Below are 24702 nucleotides of genomic sequence, written 5' to 3' on the forward strand. Positions count from 1 at the left end.
TTTTTCAATTACTTGTGTTCTTCGTACTCAAATTACATTTAACAAATAAAAAAACAATTAAGAAATTGGTTAACAAGAAGATCAGAGATTCAGAGCCAAGGAGTGTTTGTTGCGGCAAGAAGATTCGTAAGTTTACAAGAAGATTGGTTAACAAGAACACTCCCTGGTTGTGGCAAATCGTGATTTTGGCTTCGTTTTAATATGTTGTTATACAATAATTTCGTTTTAAAAAAAAATTTAGGGCCCAATTTCTAAGTTTAGAACAGGGCCCCCAAAATGATTAAGACGACCCTGCTCAAAATGAATAAATAGACATGAAACCTAAGTCATTAACCATCTAAGATTAGCTTGCTATTTTTTATTTATTTTTTTAATTTTTTCACATCAAACCTTAAGTACTTAATAACCATCTCAGTTTTTTTTTTTGTTCATTACTTACAAAATAGACATCTAAAAGTATGGGAAAAAGTACGTAAGGGTGCTCCGGCCGACCTTCAAGCAAATGTTCTCCAAATAAAAAGTAAATGGCTTTAATTCAAACTTGGGAGCCTTAGCTTGCATGGTAGTGTATCAGTGTATGTATTTTTATAATAAACACGAATATTAGTTACATAATTATATTATGTAAAGTACAACTCGATTATATATTTCATGCTTTTATCATTGACTGCACCTATCTCTAATCAACTTTGCTATAAAGCGAATGCCATGTCCAAGGAGCAAAATTGCTATCAACAAAGCCCAAGGAATAACGATGATCTTGCATAGGCATGTAACCCATGTTGTACGGTCCCATTCGGAGCCATGTATATAGCGTGACAAAAAACATATTGAGAACAAGTACGTCATAGTTGTAGCTGACACTGCGATCCACATGGTAATCGTCAAAATTCCTACAAGTAGCTTCCTGAAGGGAAGCCCGCTTATAAGGAGAAGAATAACACTTAGAGACGAAATTAGTCCTATGGTATTACTAACTAGTAGTGCATCGTATAGACCTTGAGTTTTTATTGTCATTATAGATGTACCCGTAACATGGTCCAAATTTTTATTACCACCTGCAATAGTTGTCATTTTGGAAGAAACGTGATTATTTTGATTTTCCTCCCAAGTGCCTCCAGGAGGGTTGATTCCGACTTGAAAAGCCATGGTTGCTATGAGGGATGCAACCACCATTAGTGTGTTGCGTTTTTTCTCCAACCAATCTTGATCACTCGCTATTCTTTGTGATTTGAGCATATTCTTTGATTGTAAGGCTTTGTAATGCTTGAGTGATTGCAAAATAGCCTCATCCCTCAAATCCTTCTTGCTTCGAATGTGAGTATCCATTGCTGTGAAGCCATTTGTGTTAATGGCATTTACTTCAATGGATGTGGCTTTTAGTAAAAATGTTACAATCTGCAATGACAAGTAATTAAATTCAAAATTGAAATAATAAATAATCATTACTTTCTTATCTTTATATGTCCAGCATCTTGAAGCTCAGCTCTAATGTACTCCTTCTGTCTCTTAAAGATTGTCTCATTGTATATTTAAAGACTGAATCAAACCTGAATTACAAATTTTATTGACTACGCATTTTCATTAATAATCCATAATAAATAAATCATCTAGGATTTTGTTGAATTTGTTTCAAAAACTGGTACAAAATTATCAAATTTTTATACTCCGTAATTTTTATGCACATATAATATTTAGAGATATTTATATTATAGGAAATTTCCTACTACAAAGTAGTGAGCATATAGTTTAGCATGGCAATTTTGTACTTAAAACGAGAGGCATAGGCGGATCTAGGGGGTGGCCTACCCAGGCCTTGCCCCCCCCCCCCCCCCCCCGCCCAGATTTTGATACATATAAATAAAAAATGTTGTGTAAAATATATAAGTTTTGTAGTTGGTTTAGTTACTTGATGTATAGATGTGGGAAGTTTAAGGGTTCAATTTCCCTTATTTGCTGTTTAACACAATTTTAAAATTTAAACTCTCATTTTATATAAAAGTTGCATTTAGCAAATCAAATAGGAAAAAAAAAAAAGTCCGTTTTTAAAAGTGGATGGAAATCTCACCTCTGGTTGTTTTGCAATCACTGCTAAGTGCAAAATGCTATTACCATCACTATCCTTTAAATTAATCAACTGATGATCATCTAGAACCATCGACAGAAACATAAGAGCCTCCGGTTGTCTATATTTGATGCACAAATGTAAAACAGAATCACCGTTATTAGTCCGCTCCCATGCTGCTTGTGAGTTAGCCTGAAGGAGCACATCAAGCACATGAACTTGCCCACACATCGCGGCGACATGCACCGGGTTCCTTCCATCCCCATCACGCCAAAAACATAAGTTAGGCTTCACTGCAAGCAAATGTCTAACAACTTCCAAGTGCCCTTTCACCGAGGCCAAATGTAGTGGTGACGGTCCTTTGGTGTAACAATAATCAAGTTCCTCAACTATTTCTGGTTTTCGACGTAGAATCTCAATTATGAAATCTAAATGTCCCAAATTAGCAGCTACATGTAAAGGAGATTGCATCACACGACTTGAATTTTCGATATTGCATCGATCAAGGATTAGTGGATCTTCGTCTAGCAAGTCGAGCAAGGATGGTACGTCTCCCTTAAGTGCTGCATCATACATTTTATCTATTATTTGTGCTTCCATGTTTTTGTGGTGCATCATGAAATTTAATGTACTGACTAGCTTGTTGGCTTACAAGTTTGGTACGTTAATGATATATTGATATAATAAATAATTTAATATACTAGTACTTCGTACATTATATGTAGAAACTAGAACATCTAAACATAATCTTTCCTACAAATCCAAAGAAATGTATGTCGGAGAATAGGTCTAAGTATTTAGTTTTTTAATTCATATAATTTGTAGTGTGTTTTGCTGAATTAAATAATTGTTGATGAAATGGTGTTGTAATATTTGACTGATTCACTTAAACTAATTGCTTTTGTTAAAATAAACATGGAATTCTTTGACCTTGATTCATAAAGATGTTGAACTTTGTATACTTCCTCTTTTTTTAAATAGTTGTAACAGTATGACTTTTACACTATTCATGTATTTCGCTTTGATGGTTTATATTTAAGTAAAAATATAGTGGATTTTGTTATATTCATCTCGACTTATACAATTTTAATATCAAATGTTTAAAATTTTTACATGTTAGGAATTAAAGATATTAACAATTGAAAACATTAATTGACAAACTTGAAAAGAAAAGTGTTGTAACTATAAAAAAAACAGAGGAAGTACTATTTACTGAAAAGAGTATGAAATTAACTTTTATTTATTTTTTGAATTGAAAAGGATTGTTGAGTAATTGACTTAAACTGCTAGGGATTAGGGGGTAAGGTTTCATAATGTTTAATTGCCAGACAAATGTATGCCTATTTGAAGTCATGAGTTGCAGTAAACATGGAATTTGCTTAATACTTTCTAGACAATATAGTAGAAAAAGGAAAACTCACAGAAGTATCCCAACCTTTATTGTCCGATCATTTGACAAAAATGAGACAAATCAGTCAATGTAAATTTATAATAGAAAAACTTACAAGTAAATGTCATGATCTAAAAACCTTATTTCTCGTTTAATAATTTTGATAGTGAGCTAAGATGGCACAAATTTGAACAAGATATCATATTATAGTCAAATTGATACAAGTGGAATAGATCACCAACTTTTCTCCAATAAGACAATTAATTCCAACTCAAATGTTGCTGATGTAAGGTGGTATTAACAATAACATGACATTACTTAGCTTCTTCACATCCGAATAAACTTAGGGCCTGTTCCGATTGACTGAACTCAGCTGAACTGAACTGAACTGAACTGAACTCAACTGAACTGAACTGAACTGAACTGAACTCAGCTGAACTGAACTGAACTGAACTGAACTGAACTGAAATGAATATTTTATAAGAGAAGGAAATTAGGAGCTGAGCTGAACTGAACTGAACTGAACTGAACTGAACTGAACTGAACTGAATTTCAACGGAACAGAACAGGCCCTAATCAGCGCACTTCAAGTTTTCTTGCTTTAGGGGAATTAACTAATTAAGGGTCATCAATTTAATTAGGAAACTAAATTACGGTTTATCAATTTGGGGAATTATTAGAGTTGATAAATTTGGGGATTTAGGGGATCGAATAAAGTTATAACATTTTTTTTTTGAAAGAATAAGGTTATAACATTTAAGGAATAATTGTTTATAAAATTAATTTAGGTGATCGATATGCAAAGACAAAAGTGTGTATATATATATATATATATATACATACTGTTACACTTTTGCTTTGAAATGAAACTTAATTACTACAATAAAGTACCATCCATGTAAGATTGGATACGGTTTCTCAAACTAGCGATGTATCTAGAAATTCTAGTAGTTAAAACTTAAAAGTCGCTATTTAGGATATTAGCGGTTAATCAGAAAAGGCGGCTTGCTAGCTACTTTGGATAGTGATTTGTAGACCTGGCAAACAGGTCATTCAGGTCGGGTTCGGGTCAGGTCAATTCAGGTCGGGTCAAGTTCGGGTCAGCAAATGTTTGGGTCGAGTTGGGTCGATTCGGGTTTCGGGTCAAAATCGGGTCAGCACTTCAGGTCAAGTTCGGGTCATGTCAATTCGGGTCGGGTCAATTTTTAAGATCAATTTTTGGTTCAATTTCGGATCGAGTCAAATTCGGATCGAGTCAATTCGGGTCGGGTCTATTCGGGTCAAGTTTGTGTCGGGTCACCAAAATAAATTCACTTCTAAAAAATAGTTGGAAAAATAAAGTAAAATCGTTAAAAAAAACTAAAAAAAAAAAAATCATGAGTGCCTATTATGTAAGAAATATAGAAGCCCTAAACTAAGTAATTCACTATTTCACCTTATTCACTTAGGATTCAGGTCAATTCGGGTTGGGTAACTAAGGGTCGGGTCGATTCGGGTCAATTAATTTGGGTTAAAATTGGGTCAGGTCACTTCGGGTTTCGGGTCATTTTGGGTCGGGTCAAGTTCAAGTTTCGGGTTAATTTCGGGTCAGGTCTTTCAGGTTGGGTCACTAATTTAGGTCATCGGGTCATGTTCGGGTCAACTCTATTTCGGGTCGAGTCGGGTTAGTTCAGGTTCAGGTCATTTTCGGGTCAATGATTTCGGGTCAACTTTCGGGTTACGAGTCGGGTCAATCAGATCAGGTTAGGATTGCCGGGTCTAGTGATTTGGCCTTTAGTATATATATATATATATATATATATATATATATATATATATATATATATATATATATATATATATATATATATATATATACACACACACACACTAGTATATAAATTCCCTCTGAATTCTGAACCTACATGGACAACAAAATTGCAATTAAGATTCTAAATCAAAGCACAATGCTTAATAACATATATGGATAACAACTGTGTAATCAAGTTTTAAAAACTATCTTCTACAATTATAAACTCTTAAATAGACCTTGTTCACATTAATTTATTGTGAACCACTTAAATTAGTCATTACGGTCGTTTTATTAATAAAAAAAGTCATTATGTTAACATAAAAGTTATTATGTTAAAATAAAAGTCCTCATTATACAAGTCATATATAAGAGGTTAATTTTTTTTTGTTTTTACTGAAATTATCAACACAAACTATTGGGTGCGAACATCCGCACCCGATACTTCGTGCGGCAACATCGTTACTCTCTTCTTTACCTTCCATTCCTCACTTTCTCTCTCCTCACTCACTTTCTTCCCAACTTCACTCCAAACCGACTACCATGAATTTTCTCTCTCCTTGACGACAACATCTTTGCTAAATGGAGGCCGGTTCTCAAATCTTTGGTGGAGGTACGATTTGGTGGAGGTGCGATTTGGTGGAGGTTCGTTTTGGAGGTGTGATTTGGTGGAGGTTCGTTCGTTTTGGAGGTGTGATTTGGTGGAGGTTAGATTGGGAGGTGCAATAATTTGGTGAAGGTTCGATTTGGTGGAGGTTGCAGGCGGCCTTTCCAGCGAATTTCTAGGGCCTTTTTCATCCGGTGGATGTGCAGGTTAGGCGAATTTTCAAGAGGTATGTAATTCAGGCGATTTTAGGTGTTATTTTGTTGTGTTTTAGGGTGAGTGGTGAGGAGGTTCAGTGGTGAATGGGTTCGGTGGTTGGTGAATGGGTTTGGTGGTAAGGGGGTTTGGTGGTTGGGTTCCGTTTGTGGTGGTGGTGCTACGATTTTTGTGGTGGCATAAGGATTTGTGGTGTTGGTGTGACCACTAGTAGAAATAAGCAATTGGGAAGCCCAAATGGGAAGCGATTATTGAATTCCGCTTCCAAAAACCCACTCCAAAAAAAAAGTAAAACATACAAATGGGAAGCGATTATGTGTGAACATCTCCCAAATATTGTAACTGGAAGTGGTTTGAACATTGAATCGCTTCCCATTCCTAAAAAAACCCTAAAAGTAATACTAACGGGCCTCCACACTAATCTCACGTGTCCTTTCTCTATCCTCCTCTGTCCTCTCCACTTTCATGTTCTCATCTTCTTTCTCACTCCTCCTTCACTTCTCACGCATCTCTCCTTTTTCTCTCCTCAATATCCTTCTTCCTCGCCATTTTCATCTTTCAATTTCTCTCGTTCTCCTTCTCTCTCCTCTTTTCTTTCCTTTTCCTCTTCGATTTCTTTCTCTGTCCTTGTCTCTTTCTCACGCCACCATTGTTTTCTCCTCTCTTCTTTCTCTTTGTTCTTTCTTTAATTTCTCACGAAATTATTATTTCTTTTGCAGAATTCGGTCACGACCGTGGAATTTTAGGTTTTTAATTTTAAAAACAAACTACATTTTTTTCATGTCAAATTCGACCATGAATACTCTAGATCTAGAGTTTTCATGGTCGAACTTGACCTTTAAAACCAAATTCAAGCTAATTTCGGGGTTTAGGTGGAATTCAAGGTATATTCCTTTTTTTTTGAGATTTTTTTATAAAAAAAATAAAATAAAATAAAATTATGGTGATGTATGGATGTATTGGTTTAATTCAAGCGGATCTGGTTTGGGTAGGGTTTTGGTGGGGGTCGTGGCGGGTGAGGTGGGTTTTTTGTTTGTTTGGTGGTGGTGATACGTAAAGGGGCCGGTGGCTGAAGGCTGGTAGTGCATGGCTGAGGGTTGATGGTTGGTGGTGTGCGTGGCTAGGGTCTAGTGGCTAGGGTCCCGTGTTGGTGGTGCGCGTGGTTGGGCTCTGGTGGTTGAACAAGAGCAGCAACAGGCCAACAATAACAATTTTTATTGAACTTATTGTTATTTTTTTTATGAAAATGTAAAATTAGATCAATTGATTAATAAAAATAATGTTTCTACATATGTTAATTGTTTGTATTTCAATTTAAGTGAAAAAAAAGAATAAAAAAATTATTTTTTTAGGCATAATGGGAAACGGTTCGGAGCCAAAACTGCTTGCCATTACCTTCAAATGGGAAGCGGTTCAAATCGCTCCCCATTTAGGAGCAATAAGAAGCCCCCCAAGCCCGAGCGATTCAAAACCGTTTGCCATTAGGATGTTTGAACTGCTTCGCAATTGGTTTATTCAACTAGTGGACCGTGTGAGGATTTGTGGTGCGTGATGGCATGAGATTTGTTCCCATTCTCATAAGAAAGAGAAAGAGAGAGGAAGAAATAAAGGAAGAGGGGGAAAGAGGAGAGAAAATGAAATTAAAAAAAAACTTTGTGAGTTGTTAATTATATAAGACAATAAATGACGCATATCAATCAATATTAAGGTCATATAGACATTAATAAATATGTATCAGCCAACAAAAGATACATATCAGCCAAAAGACGGAACACATAAGCCAACTAAGAGCCTGTTCACTTCAGCTTAATTTCAGTTCAGTTTAATTCAGCTCCAATTAGTTCAGTTCAGTTTAGTTCAGTTCAGCTCCAATCAGTTCAGTTCAATTCAGCTCCTAATTTCCTTTTCTAATAAAATATTCATTTCAGTTCACTTCAGCTCCAATCAATTAAGTTCAGCTCAGTTCAGTAAATGTGGACAAGCCCTAAGGAAGCATATCAGCCAACAAAAGGATGAAATCAACAAACAAAAACAACAGGTAAGCTAACAAAATAAACATATAAGCCAATAAAATGAAACATTTAAGCGAACTAAATGAAACATATAAGCCAACAATTAAAATATAGATGTCAGCCAACAAAATAAATATATCAGCCAACTAACGAAACATATAAGCAAAATGATGTCTGATATTAGCAAACAAAAGAAAAAAAAAACACACATATCAGCCAATAACAGGAATATATTATCCAATACAAAAACCATATCAGCCAACAAATGAAACATTTAAGCCAATACACGTACATGAAACATATCAACGAACAAGTAAAATATATCAATCAAGCCTCCCGCACCAAATTTGCGTGCGGGCGTCCTCATCCAATACCTTCTTAATTATTAATATAATGGTTAATATGATTATATGAATAGTAAAGCTCACTATGTTTAACATAACATCGTACTTCAAGTTTACAATAATATTAAAGGTCACACAAATTTTAGTAAAGGTTGCTAATTTAAAATTAAGGTCACTATGTTAAGATTAGGGTTACTATGTTCAATAGAACATTAGTTGCACGTGTGTATGGACCTCAGGTTCACTATAATATTATTATGAACTAGGTCCATACAAGTATATTTCCTTGTTTCTGCTATAAGTAGCTCCTAATTAAAGGGATATCATTGTGGTAAAAGACAATGAATGATGTCGATTTTGCCTTCCGTTTAGTTAAAACTAGATGTATAATACAATATATTAAATTATTGTGTCTATACGAGTTGAAATCTAAATCGAATATATTTCAGTCAGTTATGAGTCACGATGTACGCACAACACAACTGCACAAGTATATGGTAGCTTTTGTACTTCCTCGTCCATAATATAGTTTCTATTTTCCTATTTTGGAAAATCAAAAATGTTGTTCCGGTTTTTATTTTTGAATAGTATGCGAAACCATTATACCCTCACTTTTTAACTTTATTCATTATACTTTTTAATTCACACTTGAATTTTGTGCATGTTATAACTTGTACTTTGTTGAGTTTGTTCCTTTTTCTCTCTCAAACTTTTGTCTATGATTGTACTTTTTATTTTATTGATGTGTTTCATCCACTTTCTGCTCTTATTTATATTATGGGACGGATGGAATACCAAATACCCTGCAAACAATAGCCGAACTTTTCGACGTGAATAATGATGACATTTCCAGACAATTGCAGCGGGCAAACACTCTATTTCCCACTGCATTTCTTTTCTCATATTTCTCCGCTCACTTTCCCTTTATTTTTTCTTCCCTGCAACTTTTCTCTCTCTTCCCTATCTCTTCAATTCTGCAACTCTAGGTTAAACTCAATTAAGGTTATCAAATCATCCCTAAAACAATGCATTGGGACTTAATCTTATGGCTAATTGCCCTTGCCTCCAACATCGCCCTCCTCATTCTCCTAATTTACCAGGTTTTTAATTTCAATCTTTCCAAATCCTATTTCTCTAATTTTTATGTGTTCTTCCCCAATTTTACAAGATTGTGTATTAACAATTTGATTGTTATGATTGTTGCAGTTGATTTGTTTGTCGGATTTGGAGGCTGATTATATGAATCCATATGAGACGGCGTCGAATATCAATTCTTTGGTTTTACCAGAGTTTGGATTGCAGGCAGCTTTTTCTGCTCTTTTTCTTGTTACTGGCCATTTCTTGATGTTTTTTGTCACTCTTCCTGTTGTCATTTATCATGCTAGATTGTAAGTAGTTTCTGAATTGATTAACTTATTACTAATTTCTGGTTTTGATTTATTACTTTGTGAATGATATGATATGATATGATATGCTCTGTATGTGTAATATTGGATTATTGGTAGTGTAGTGATATTGATAATGATGGGAGATTGAATCCTACAGGACTACAGGAGGTTGGGGCGAGGGGTGGAATCGTCGAATGGGGTTTGTGAGAGCAGAATTAGTGTGTTTAGAATACTCTATATGGGTATTGGGTAGTACATAATTGCTGAATAATTGATAATTGCTAAGGAATTGATGAGGCGGGTTTTACCGTCTATGTGTAAAGTGAGGCTTGAGTTAAATTAGAGTTGAGTTGTGTGAGGTTTTGAGTAAGCTACTACATGGGATATTTAATTGTGTGTAATCATTAAATTGAACACTGTACAAGTATATATTTTTACTCTTAAGTCACATTATGGATCCATGACCTTTGCTTCTGATGGAGGTTTTTTGGTGGGCGGGCAAGGTTGTTTCAGATATATGCCACATAAGCATGTGGTACTGCCTAAAACTATTAAAAAGATGGAATGTATTTATGATGGACTTTCTTTTAAATTCAAATATGGTCTTTTAGAGCTGATATAAGAGTTAGTGGTCGATATGATTGAATATTGAGTTCGTAGTTTATTTTTATAAAGATGAATTCAGGAGGTGTTTGGTATAAACATTGTAAATGAAACGGAAAGGGTTCAAATAAGTATAGGGAAAGAGTAATGATAAATGTTACCTTTACTATATGTGGTATCCTAGTGGAATGGAAACAATTTGAGGAGAATGTGATTGAGTAAGGAAACACATTTTATTTCCACTAGTTTGTCAAGGGTAACATATTCGGGGATTTTGTTACTCTCCGGAAACGGTATTTGTTACATTTAACCCATACCAAACAACTAGAAATGAAAACACTTAATTGAATCCGTTTCCTACATCTAAAATTACTATACCAAACGCCCCCTCAGTGTTTTAGACAGATGAGAGAATGAATGAGGATGGATTGATTGATTAAGCAAGCTTGCACAATGAAATCCAGTGTTTCAGACAAGATTTAGCCTGGTGCTAGCTTTACTCCAAATTTCTGACAAGCTGCTTGCTTCTTGCTGTGATTTATTGATCAGCTTCAGTAGCAATATTTGAACTTTCAAAATCAGACATGGTTGTAGGAAAAAGACTTGTGAAATCTCATAAGTCCCTTAGGTCCTTCTACATTCTTGGGTAAATTTGATGAAAGGATTTGATTCTCTTTAATTGTTTGTCTTAGAACTATCATAAGCAATTTGAGAAGAGTCTTCATCTACCCCCCCCCCCCCTCTGGCGCCTAAATTTCTTCTGACATTTGAAGTGCCAAAGAAAGTGAGAACAGCGAAAGCTTATCTTTGAATGAAAATGTTGCGTAAGTTAAACAACAGTGGTAAATTGTACCTTTTAGAGACCAATTACGCCTATCTAGTTTATGTTGTAAAAGTGGTTATAATGGTTGAAATTCATCTGTAGATTGAGAGCTGGGCAATTCTATGTGGCATAAATTTTTGGCAATCCTATGTGCCTATTTTTGTGCAGTGGGCAGGAAATTTTGGAAATTTGGACCTGCATTTCTTTCAAGAGTTTCAACTATACATGTACTAAAAAGGTATCTTACAAGTTTTAAATATTCTGATTTGTCAGAACCTTCTCCGTTAATGATCGACTTATTTGTCAATCATACCATTTTCTAGGAATATGAATCGGCAAAGCACTTGCCACTAGTCCCCCTGGTGACAAGACCTTGAGATTAGTTACATGTGGTTCAGCATTGACAAAGACTTCATAGATTATTTCTGTCTTAGAAATTTCATACGAGAAAAAGTTGCGGTCTCTTAAAACTTAGAAGCAGCCAACTCCAAAAGCTTAATATGAATCCTATTTAGCAAGAAATTTGTATAGCATATATTCATTTCATCATGATATTGATGCGGAACAAATTCGTGAGCACTGGGCAAATAATAATTGCACACATGAAACTTATGGATGAACACTTCTAGGGTTTGTGTTGCTTTGTTGATTTTTATTCAAGAACAGGACCAGGATCAGGTGTCTGTGTAGAGTTCTATTCAGACATGCCTATTTCTGCTGATTTTTATTAAAGTCTTGTAGGACCTCATCCTCCTGGAGAATGTTTCTGCGTCATGTGCATATATTTGGGAAGCACTTGTGTGTCAGTTCACTTGAGAAGAGTACCTTTCAGTTAAAAAAGGAAAGTATATCAGGATTAAAGTGAACTAGTGAAGCATGTCTTTCAAAAAAAAAAAAAAAAAAGAAAAGAAAAAGTAAAGCATGTTTTACTCTAGCTTAGCTATAGCTGTAGCCATTAGATAAACACCGGTGTGCCACTTTGTCTCTAAGGCACATTTATTTATATTTTTAATTTTTTTTTTTCTAGGAACAATTGTGTTCAATTTGTATAAAATGGTAGTGAAGCCTATTTACAAATTTTGATGAAGATTAATAATTAGATTGAGCTCCTATTTACCTGTACAATTTATACAGTGCCTTAAGTTTCTCTAGAACTTAGTGACCATCTAAATCTTAGTCATAGGCTCCTAATATAAGATCATGTGATTCAGATACAAAAGTTGCAAATTTTGAGATGAGAGAGCTGATGTTATAAAGAGTGAGTGAAATTAGTAGAAAGTTGTGTATGACGAGCTTAATTCAGTGATGGCCTGAATGACTGGTAATAGTCAAGGATTGAGCTATGCAAGTATGATTGGGAGAATCAAGTGTTGATGCTTGATAATGCAGAAATCTATTGTTCCACATCTTGATAAAGGGCATTTTCTAATGATAAGTACGGGCTAATTTTTTATTGGTAGTAGTCTATGTAGAGCAATGGCTAGGGTGGGTTGGCTGTAAGTTGATAGATTTTCTATTGGTTTTACAATCAATGTCTTCCTTATGTCAAAGATTGTTACGATATGTTAGATATTTGTTATTACAACTCCTTTTCCAGAGTTCTTTAATCTTCCTTTTCCCTGTTAGGCTGAGCTGGGGATTGGCATCAGTTTTTGATTTTAGTGTTGTTAGTTGTTACAGTTTCAAGTAGCCACTGATTGCCTGAAGCCAGTGGACTGATTACTTTAGTATTCAAATAGAAAGTATTATGCTTTTTGTGAATTTCTGCTATTATTGGCTTACTGATTTGATTCATGGATAGATTGTTACAGCTACATTATTAAATCTGTTTATGAATATTGATGAGTGATGAGGAATAGAAATGAAATGTTTGTTTTTTTAGTTCTTGTTGTGTATGGCTTTTTATGTTAGCTGTCAAAAACAAGTATATAGTCAGTGTTTTCAGAATAGGTTTTGTTGTTGCACTTAACCATTATGAGTGGTATTTTACTTTTCTTCAAACTTGTAATTTTGGCTAACCCCCACGTTTTCTGTCTGATTATTTTATTTCTTTAGTCTTTTCTGATCTCTATATTGACCATCCAGTATTGTCTTTGTTCCACTCTTGAGTTGCAAATGATTTTTACTCAATCGATCTATTAAGAGATCTAAGGGAGTATTTAGTATGGAGTTTCCGCTTATTGCCCTTGCTTCTTTTTATTTGGTTATTTCTGGATGAAGATCATCTAGTTCATACGCTTACTATTATTTATTTTGCCAAAAGTTTCCACTGCATCAACTTGAGCATTTTAAAACATATGTAATCATTTGTTCACCATATATAGAACCGAATACTTAGTTGAGGAATAATTGTACAATTAAGTTGCAAAAGATTTTTATACGTCCTTTTTCTCTATGCAACATTTTTAAAAAAGAAGAAAAAAAAAAGAGGTTTATCCAAGATGAGATACTATGGTGTTTGTTGTTGGTTTGTGAAAAATTGGAGCGATGGTGACACAAGTAAGAATCTCGGGAGTCTAGGCTATGTCAGAATAACTAAGCACAAAGAGGCCATACTAGTATAGGGAAGGGGTTAAGCGACGATTTCTTGGCTTAAAATGGTAAGGTGTTACTCCCTTCGTATTTATTTAAGTGAAACGTTTCACCTGGGCATGTATGCCAATTTAAGACTTTGACCAATATTATTTTTAATTATCAATAAGTAAAAGTTATAACAACTGAATATTAATAAATTATTTTTCGAGACGATTCCTATAAGTATTCACAAAACTATATTTTTTCTTATTTTACTAACATTTTTTAAAGTGGATAAGGGGAATAATGCTAAAAGTCAAAATGATTCACTTAAAAAAATACGGAGAGAGTACCTATTGGGAATATTTTAAGTATATCAATTCGATATTACTAAGATATGGGAATGCCAATCATGATGTAACAAAATTTTGTTTTGCGTAGCTCAAATGGAGAGCAGAGCCGAGTTGGTTGTTGTGCAAGGACTGCAAGCGTATTGTGTTTTTAAGGTTGAAAAGAAAAATTTCAGGACGTTACTGTTCAGGTCAAAATAATATGTTTTAGAATCAATCATATTAAAATTTTGATTGTAGCATAGATCTGTATGTTTAGATGGATGTTTGGGAACATCTTTGAGAGATAGATATGTATGTTGACCTGAGGATGCATCTGTAAGGAAGGTGGGAGGTTGGGGTAATGTAGATTTCAATAGGAGTCGAAAGAGGCCACATATGTCTTAGATAGAGGGAGTATAGAAATGACATTAAAAATGTGGATTTGAAAAAGCTGTCTTCTAAGCTCATCTGAATTTGTGATTCTGTAGGCCTGGTATGAAGATCGTAGGACTTGCTCCCTTTCAATTAAATTTTAAAAAATGAACTGCAGAAAGGTTGCAACAGAAAATTTGAAACTACTCTCAGCTTGTGGTATGCAAGTGTCACAATATGTTAGCTCACTTGTCCTTTACTCATATGCAGGTTTACTAGGGGAGAGCATCTTGTAGATGTGACAGAGATTTTCAGAGCACTTAGTGTTGAGAAGAAACATCGGTTTCTAAAGCTTTGCGTTTACCTATTATTTTTCTTCTTGGTCATTTTCAGGTAATTGATTTTTATTTAAATGTGTGTGTGTGTTTGTGTGAGAGTGTGTGTTTGTGTAATATCTATTTTTAGCAGCTTTAGATCAATTCTGAATGCCTTTTCTTGCTACTTGGTCATAGATTTCCGGCAGGCTCCTTTTCGAGTTTACCAGTATTCTCATCTGAGCATGGAGACTTAGATATCCGTTCCTCTTTTCTTGAATTCTAGATATGAGCTGTTTAACATTAGCCAATTTAGAGCATTGTAATTCTATTGTTTGTCCCATCCTGAGGATCTTTTTCAATCTCCCCTCTGGGTCTGTTAGGAACTATAAGGCTTTTTTTTTTTTTTTTTTGGTTTGGTCTATTGCAAACAATGGATGACAAATATATTAGAACACTATCTTTTTTATGACCGACTTCTGAAGATGATAATAATGTCAAACTCTGCCTAGTTATTTTATCGTGAGCTGAAGTGTGAAAATCAGTAAAGTGCTAAAGAACCTCTCTGGTTCAAGCTATATTAAGAAAGTGGATCAGTTGCATTGTTGATTAATGCATCTCTTTTTGTTCTTTATGTGCCTCTGCCATTATCCTATGAATGTACTATGATTTACTGTCTGTTCACTTCACACCATATCAGGGAAGGTTGTATGGTGCAGCAACACGGATAGTTGTAAATGTTTTGTTGGAAATTGCCCTTAGCTTTTTTTTTTTTTTTTTTTTTTTTTTTAAACTCTCAAAAGTGATTCTGTGATTTTAGTGTGCATGGGGTTTGGAGGTATACATTTTGTGTTAATGATCAGTTGATCACCCTGTCGCTATCAGTGATGAATTATAATTATGCAGGCTTGTGATAGCTATATATAATTCTTTAGCGGATGAAGATGAAGCATTACATGGATTTTGGGTGTTCTAGATCACCAAGGTTTAATCTCCTATTAACTGTTTTCCCTTGTAAGTGCTGTTTATCTTTGGATATTTGTCAACATGAATAATCAACTTCCATTACAGACGTACATGTAAAGAAAAGAAAGTGACTTAAAGTGCATTTTCTTAAACAGTTTTGACCTTGGGCTGTAAACCATCAATTTTGAGCTCCATCATTCTCAGTAAGTGAAGGGACTAGTGAAGGAGGAGCGTGTCATTGATCATGGCCACTGAAACTGTCTAAGTGATGATGCCTTTACATGTCATGTTGCAAAGATGATTTCACTATCTGTGGAGTTGGAATCTAGCATCAAAGTTGCTTATGCTGTCTAAGATGCCCTTTTTAGTTTGGGTATAAAGGTTGTACGAGAAAGGCTGTCATTAGGTTGTTCCAGTAATCGTGTTTGTCAATGCGACACGTTTTTATCCTTGTTGATTTGATAGTTATAGCCTTTAGTTGTGAGGTAGGATGAACGATGTTGAAACCGAACTAGAGCATAAAGTTGGGGCTCGAAAGCAGAAAGATTTCATAGAGGATGTATTTTGTGGACCAAAAGGCTTCTTTGTTATCCAAAACCTTTTTTTTAGGGGCTGACATTAGAATCTAAGGTTCTAAGTGAAGTGAGGTAGGCAATGGGGGGAAGAATAGATGTGACATTCTTGTGCAACTCCCATGTGCTGCTGTGTCCAGTTTATCATAAGTTGATGATTTTTAATTCTATTTTTGGCTGTCATAATTTGATGATTGATATCATGATTCTGGTTTCCCCATCCACAAATTAAATTAATAAATGGAAAAAAATATATATATATATCAGTAATATTATACTATAAGAATTATTATTTTAAATTTTTTTTTTTTTTAAAGGCATGGGCTAAAATGTTTTAGTATTAATGTATACTGATAAATCTGTGCTCAACAATGCTGAAGTCATTTATGATGTATTGATGTGTAACAAGTCTTTTTTTTTTCCTTAAAAATCTTGCCATTATTATACTGTCTAAAATTCACTGTTTAGTTTAAAATGGCAGAGACAAAAGTTATGCTAGTTAAACCATCACTGTCAAGGGAGTGAGATTATTAAACTTTTACTTATTGTCCCTTACTCGCTTTGCCTTGATTATTGCCAACTTCAGTAATAGTGACCTAAGTCCTTTGCGCATGGCTGCTAAATACGACCCTCCTCTTCCCAACTGATTTTCCTCGAAGGCTCGAATGAGCACCTAGTGGATAAGGGTTGAGTCTATCATTTGGGATCGAATTAGTGAATTTCTGTATTGGTCTAGAGGTGTGCAAGGCAACGGACATAAATTGTACTAACTACTAAGAATACTTAAAAACTGTGGCGTACATAGAATTACCAAGCTTAAATGTAGACTGTGGCGTACATAGATAGAATTACCAAGCTTAAATGTAGACTGTGGCATACATAGAATTATGAAGCTTAAATGTCAATTCCGGCTGGTCGTTGGACTCATTACGCTATAAAGCTAGCTGCGAGTACAATCCGGAAGTGGGTTAGAGGAACAAGATCACCTTAGCATCTTCATATCCATAAACCAGCAGGGCGTGTGTTGTCAACTTTACGCCCTTGAGAGTTGAGACTATTCATTCTCATACTTAACAGTTGATAATGACTTAAACAGCACATTTATATCGACCCACTTACCATCACTACTGTCGGGTCACCCGACAATGACCCTTGGCCCTGGACCCGGGCCCATAGTTATCACCTGTTTAATTTCCTTGTGTTTTTCTTAAATTTAATAATAATAATAATTATTATTATTATTATTATTATTTACATTTTTATAACATTGCTTTCTGGGCCACCCATTCAGTAATGGGCCATATTATAAATGGCTCAATCTTTTTAAATATCTACCACTCGAAAAGGCAATGGTGGATCCTAAATTCTGACCCGACCATTTCACAACATGTTGGGTCGCTTTCGGGCCCATTGTAGACTGTCACTGTTCCTTTGTTTCCTATGTCCAAATGTGGAGCCCAAAACATATGAGTTGGACTTAACGGTTAAGGGGTCCAATCTTGTACTATTTGTTGGGCCCACAATCCACTTTGGGAGGACAATTTCTGATCGTTGATTTTGTGATTGTTAGAACTTAATGATGGGAGTTTACTAGTACTATACTTGTATTTTCTAAGGAGTTAGCTAACATGTCATTATATCAAGTGTTGGTAGCTTGAGTTATAGCCTTTGCTTCAATTTGAGTAAAGTGAAAACATTGCTTTGTTTGCCTTCATGCTTTAGGGTTGTTTTTTAATTTACTAAATTTTGGCAAAGGACAAGAACTACCTATTACAAATTCAATGGACTCTTTTTTCGTGTGTATTCCCGATTTGTACTAGTGGTTGTTCTTTCTTGCTTGGGGTCTTCCATTAAAGTAGACATAAAATACATTTTGCGTTATAACAATTGGGAATTCTCGAAAGATATTTCGAAATGCATGCGTAAAATGTTAAGAGCAACTTCAGCGTACAATATTTTGCGCATTTCTTAAGGCTTTGACCCTACCATGTCTAGAAAACAAGATTCCATTGCAAGGATGGAAATACTTCGTATGGACAAAATTATATGATACTTATCAAGATCATTTACGTAAAGCTTTGAAAAGGTTTTTAAGATGAATTTGAGGGTTTAGGTTTAGAATTGGTTAAGGAATATTAGTAAAGAAAAATAAAAAACTTTGAAGATTTTTTTTTAATTTTTTTTATTTTTTTTTTTGACAAAAAGAAAAAGGGATTTCATTAATAAAATATTGCCAAACGGCACTTATATATAATTCTTCAAGAATTCCAGCACAAGTACACACCTTAAAACTAAATACATCATAGAATTGATTAACAATCGCCTTTATAAAAAACTTCATCTGAAGCAATACAATATGTGAGTTCGCACTGATTCGGCTTGAAATCCACGGATGCGTAGTCGTTTGAGTGAAAATATTCATGTGGTCCTCCGGATTCTTGTAGACAATATGAAACCCTAAATCTTCAACTCTTACCATAGAAACATAAAAAGAAAATAAACTCAAGAGAAAAATCATCATCTCAAGGATGAGATCTGTTTTTTGAAAGCAATTTAAAGGTTTTTGGGGCTTACCACCGACAAGAACACAGTGGAGGCTCCTACAAAGATTCACAAGAGAAAAGGGAGAGGAGTGAAGGAAAACCTTCAAAAGAATTGAAAAAAACCTAGCAATGGAGGCTAAGGAAAACCCTCCCAAGGGAGAAACCCTAGAGGGAACCAAAAAAACCCCCCCAAGGAGAAAACCTAGAGGGAACTTAACTTTGAAGATAGATACGAATGAAGAAAAATTAGTAAAAAAAAAAGCTAATTTGTCATATAAATGAAGTCTTAAAACCCCACTATGATTATATATTAACCCCACTATAATTTATATATTAACCCCACTATGATTATACAAAGTATTATTTTTAGGTCAAGCCATGATCAAAACATGGTTTTAAATATCATATAATATAAATTATATGTTTGATTGTGTGATATTAAAAAAAACGTGTTAAATCTAACTTTAAGTATTAAAATGCTTTTAATTAGTGATAATGAATTTAATGATTTATACCTGTAAAAGGAATACACCTATTTCCAATATAAAAATGAAAATATTATCAAACATTTATTAGGTCAATTTTTGAGTTATTGATTTTTCATGCATTATTAAAAGGCAAAAGCTAATGAGCGCCCCCGGAGCGTTAGATAAGAGAATTAAAGTGCAAATATTAGAGTAAAATTAACATTAATTACACCGAACGACGCGTGATTTTGTCATGAATTCCTAACTTAATACCATTTCAACCAATAAAATTTATCCTTATCTAACGCCCCGGGGCGCTCGTTAGCAAGATCGTTATTAAAATAGTATTGATTTAAGAAACGGATTTAGTGCTTATATATGTATATCTAAAGACAAAATTAAAAAAGCTATTAAGAAAAAAGACAGAATCAAAAAGAGCCTTTGTATTCTATGTGGAGCAAAAAAAGCCTCAAATCCAGACAGAAGAAAAATATCAATTACATTGGTCATAAGTTCTTACCATTTCACCTTTAAGATGATGGACTATCGTTTATCATGATGAAAATTAACAACCCTTAACCAATAGTTCTAATCCATTTATATATAGAAGTAAATATAGTAATAGAAAACTAATAAAAATAAAAAATAAAAAAAATAATAACAATACTAATAATGAAAAATTCATTTTAACAATTCCACTTTGCTCAATTTACTTTGAATAATCTTAACTTCTGATTATTTTGCAATAATCCTTACTTTAAGGGTGGCACCCCTGAATCTGGTGTACTGTGACCATTAAAATACCTGTGCGCAGTAGGCTAGGTTGGTTTTTTAAGGGGTGGCAGAGGGTTAAGTAGGGGAGGGTAGTTTTTGAGGGGGCAAAGGGATAGGGTTGAGTTTCAAGGGCGGGGGTTTTACGGTGGTTTCGAGGTGGAGTATTTGAGTTATGGGCGGTTTGGGGGGGGGGGGGGGGTGGGGGTGGGAGTGGTTTTGGCAAGGGTTTGGGGATAAGGGGGTGGGGTTGAGGAAAGAGGTTGTTTCTAGTTAGGTGTTTCGAGAAAGGGTGTGGCAGGTGTAAGGGGTGGCTGATGGGGATGATGCATGAGGAGAGGGTGGGGAAGGTGTAGAGGGTGGCTTATAGGGCTGACGCATGGGGAGAGGTTGTTAGGGTTAGGTAGGATGGTGCATAGTTTTTCTTTTTTAATTTATTTTTTGTTTTTTTTTTTAATTATTTTGGACGGTTCAAATGTTGACATCTATCAAGTTGAAAATGCCGGTGAAAGTTGAGATATTTGCAAAATTATCAAAAGTAGTGATTATTCAAAGTAATTGGGTAATTTTGAGATTATTAAAATGATTTTTTTTCATAATAATAATAATAATAATAATAATAATGAAAATTTGTCAAAAGTAAAACAATCTTTATGCGGTTGTTTTTAAACAACACAACTTTTAATTATTATTACTGAATATTTCAATAATTATAGGTCTAAATTTTAAACAAGAAAAAATTGCACTCAAAACACACTGTTATAACTTATAAGTATATAATTAGGCCTTGATTGGTTGAACTTCAATAATGGGGGAAGTATAAATTCATGGGAATATATATGTATGATATATTTTCCGTAGATATCATTCAGAGAATAATATATTTAGTATTATCTTATGTTAAGATATTATTTAGAGAATATATCATTAGGTTATATGGTATATCTTTTAGGAATATTGTTTCCTATCTTATGTTCGTAGGTTTTGTATAAATACTCTACCTATTGATGAATAATAATCAAGTCATTCTATTCTATATTTCTCTCTAATTTCTCTCTAATTTGTCATGGTATCAAGAGCAGGTTAAATCTTGGGACCGTTCATAAAAAAATTTTCCCCCCTACCGGTGGGTTAGAAATTAAACTCACCGGTGGGATGATCCATTAGCAAAAATTACCAATTTTTTTTTTTTTTAGTTTATTCCGCTGTGCAAGTTAGTGTTGGTGCAGAGTTTGAGTTGATGACTTGATGTATACATTACATCATGCGTGGCTTTTCTAAGCATTGAGATCAAAATAAAGTTGTTGGTGTGTCTTTGACTCTCTAAAGATGAAAAAAAAAAAAAAAAGTTTTCGGCTCTCTTGTGTTGTGAGACAAGAAATTGGTTCTCCTTGTGCCGTGAGACAAGGTTTGTGAGTTGATTCGAGCATAATTTTGCTCATTTGGATTTGAGTGTGGTTTACTCTGAAAGACCAAATAAGAAATTTTAGTGTGGTTTACTCTAAAAGACCAATTTGAGTGTGGTTTACTCTAAAAGACCAATAAGAAATTTGAGTGTGGTTTACTCTGAAATACCAATAAGAAATTTGAGTGTGGTTTACTCTGAAAGACCAATAAGAAATTTGAGTGTGGTTTACTCTGACAAACCAATATTTGATTGGAGCTCGGTTTTGCTCTGGAAAAACCAAAATTTGTTATATTTGCAGGTTCGAAAAGAATGACGTTCCTGTTTGATTGATGACAGATGAGTTCGAAAAGATGAACGTTCTCATCATTGAAAAAAAAAAGAAAAATTGAAGGCGACATCACAAGAGTGTGCATCTCGGCTTCAACAATTTGAAGAATTTCCAATCGCAACGTTCGTGTTACTGTCGTTACGATTGCGGGAGGGTGTTAGAGATAATATCGGAAAATATATGTATGATATATTTTCCGTAGATATCATTCAGAGAATAATATATTTAGTATTATCTTATGTTAAGATATTATTTAGAGAATATATCATTAGGTTATATGGTATATCTTTTAAGAATATTGTTTCCTATCTTATGTTCGTAGGTTTTATATAAATACTCTACCTATTGATGAATAATAATCTAAGCCATTCTATTCTATATTTCTCTCTAATTTGTCAGATATGTGTTAAAGAGTAGTTGTTTGGTTAGCGAAAATGTAGGAAGTGGAAATTCCCAAGGAATTTGAAATTGGAAAAATACACATTAATCATCCTAACTATTGTCGATTTACTTTTAATAATCCCAACTAAGGTTTATTATCTAATAATCCTAAGTATTGGGCAGGTTTGCCTAGAGCAGTCCCAAATCAGGTCACTACCAAGTCAATGACTTGTTGTAACAGGTAACCAATACACGTGTCAGCACATGGTTGGTCTAAAATTATAAATTAAAAAAAACCTAACAACCACCACCCTTTCACCGTAAAACCCAAGGCAAAACCCCTAGTCACTGGGAAACGGACTGCCGCCTCTCCTAACCCCCAAAACCATCAGCCACACTCCACCCCAAGCCACCACCTAAACACCACACTTCCGTCATTTTCCGGAGATAAAGAGATAGAATCAACCTCCAAGATTTTCTTAAGAGTAGATTCAATGGAGAGAGAACAAAGTTTAACGTTTGAGATGGGTGTAATACTACTGATGTTGATGAGTTTCAATTCAGAGAGTGTAAGTTGTGGGTTGTGAAGGTGGAAGGGTTGGGAGGAGAGAGTAGAAAAGAGTTAGGTGAGATTGAATGTGGTAGAAAACCAACAAAAGCATACCACTACCTCCCTTCTCACGTCCAACCCCAAAAAGTCACCAATTACCAGCCACACTTAACCCCAAGCAACCCAGCAACTTGCAGCTCCCAGCTCCAACCAACAAAATCAGCCTTTTGCGAGGGTTAAGGGAGGTCGCCGGTCGGTTACCGGTGGCCTAGGTTTGGGCCCTAGGGTTTTACAGTGTTGGGGGGGGGGGGGGGGATGGGTTTTGGGGTTTTTTTAAAAAATTTATTTATGGAGCAATTACATGCTGACAAGTGGAGTTTAAAAAAAAAAAAAAAAGTAAATCATCAATAGTTAGGATTAGTAATGTGTATTTTTTTCCTTTAAAATTCCTACAAAATATGGAAGTTAACTTCCCACATGTATTTTGGGTACGGTTAAATTACATTATTATCTTCAAAATTTTGGAAAATTAGTTCAAGTTATATTAATACATGTGTATTTCATAAGTTAACCAAACAAAACATTGGAAACTAATTCATGGAAAATACAATTATTTATTTATTTATTTTATGTTAACCAAACACAATTTAGTATTTTGGCAATAAAATTTCCTATATATTGTAACAATCTATAGGCATTTAATTTTCATATGCAACCAAACGAAGCCTTACAATATAATGAGCATAAACATTAGGAAAATTGACATTTACTACCATCAAAAGAACTGTGTGTTACATTTGCTACATGTATTTTTTTTTTTTTTTTGACATTTACTACCATTAAAAGAACTGTGTGTTACCACCCAAATTTCTAAAATATTTATTTCACTACCAACTAACTTACGCCGTTACTATTTCCGTTAATTGGGTTTAGGCACCATCCAACCACGACACCTTGCAGCCACCCCTCCACCTGACTGCCACCCTCCCCCCAATTGCCACCCCACCCCTCCACCTCACTACCACCCTCCCCTCAATTGCCACCTCCACCTCACTGCCACCCTCCCCTCAACTGCCACCCCCTCCCCGCTGTTGGCGTCGGCCCCAACCCCACCCCATTCCCCAACCCCAAACGAACCCCTTCCCTTTCCCTGTTCTTGTTGCCCCGACCCCCCACCCTGAACCAAAACCACCCCTTTCCCCTCACTGAAATCCACCCCTAGCCCCGTTTCCCCCACCAAAATCGACCCCCCTCCCCTTCCCCCTACCGTTTTCGACCTTCCCTAACCCTAAACCACCACCCCAAAACCACCCAAAATGAATTTAGGGTTTCTCTTATGGTGGTTTTGGGGTGGTGGTTTAGGGTTAGGGAAGGCCGAAAACGGTAGGGGAAGGGGAGGGGGGTCGATTTCGGTGGGGGAAACGGGGCTAGGGGGCGGATTTCGGTGGGGTGAAGGGGAAAAAGGTGGTTTTGGTTCGGGGTGGGGGGTCGGGGCAGCGAGAATGGGGAAAGGGAAGTTGGCTGCGTAGGGTGTGGAGGAAAGGGGTGGTTTCGCCGCCGGCGCCAGCCAAAGCTCTGAGCGCTGGCCGCCGACAGGAGGGAGGGAAGTGGTGGCAGTTGAGGGGTGGGTGGTTGGGTTACTTTTTTTTTTTTGAATAAACTTAGCGGAAACTTAACATATAAGTGGTATTGAAATTTTAATTATTTGATTTTAGGTGGTAGCAAAATAAAATAAAAAATTAAACGGGTAGCAAAAGTAACACAAAGTACTTTTGAGTAAATGTCAATTTTTCTAAACATTATTATTTTATTTTTTTTAGGAAGACCATATTTTTTTTTTTAAAATAAAAAAAATCAAAATCATCCGCATAAATGCAAAGAAAAAGACGGGTCACATCCAGTTTCAATCATAAACTGATATCCTGGATTGCTCCGTACCCGTTACCCCGA

General features: G+C 35.1%; 2 protein-coding genes across 3 annotated transcripts; one reads left to right on the top strand and one right to left on the bottom strand.

The window, feature by feature from the left end:
* Positions 1–660: 660 nt before the first annotated feature.
* LOC145633096 (uncharacterized) lies at positions 661–2641 on the bottom strand. Its single transcript, XM_081685389.1, has 2 exons — positions 2069–2641; positions 661–1398 (listed from the first exon to the last, which is right to left on the bottom strand). Exons 1-2 carry the CDS (start codon positions 2639–2641, stop codon positions 661–663), a joined length of 1311 nt encoding a protein of 436 aa, XP_081541515.1.
* Positions 2642–9277: 6636 nt separating this feature from the next.
* On the top strand, positions 9278–16474 carry LOC145632219 (protein cornichon homolog 1-like). Of its 2 annotated transcripts, XM_081684530.1 has the most exons (5): positions 9279–9520; positions 9627–9808; positions 14723–14845; positions 15673–15780; positions 15888–16474. In XM_081684530.1, exons 1-4 carry the CDS (start codon positions 9446–9448, stop codon positions 15740–15742), a joined length of 450 nt encoding a protein of 149 aa, XP_081540656.1. In that variant the 5' UTR covers positions 9279–9445; the 3' UTR covers positions 15743–15780; positions 15888–16474. The 2 variants fall into 2 exon arrangements, with proteins under 2 accessions (XP_081540655.1, XP_081540656.1); XM_081684529.1 differs by lacking the exons at positions 15673–15780; positions 15888–16474 and adding an exon at positions 14965–15281 and having other exon boundaries at positions 9278–9520.
* Positions 16475–24702: the final 8228 nt, after the last annotated feature.

The sequence above is a fragment of the Chenopodium album genome, chromosome 5 (assembly GCF_948465745.1).
Source record: "Chenopodium album chromosome 5, dcCheAlbu1.1, whole genome shotgun sequence".
NCBI lineage: Eukaryota > Viridiplantae > Streptophyta > Magnoliopsida > Caryophyllales > Amaranthaceae > Chenopodium > Chenopodium album.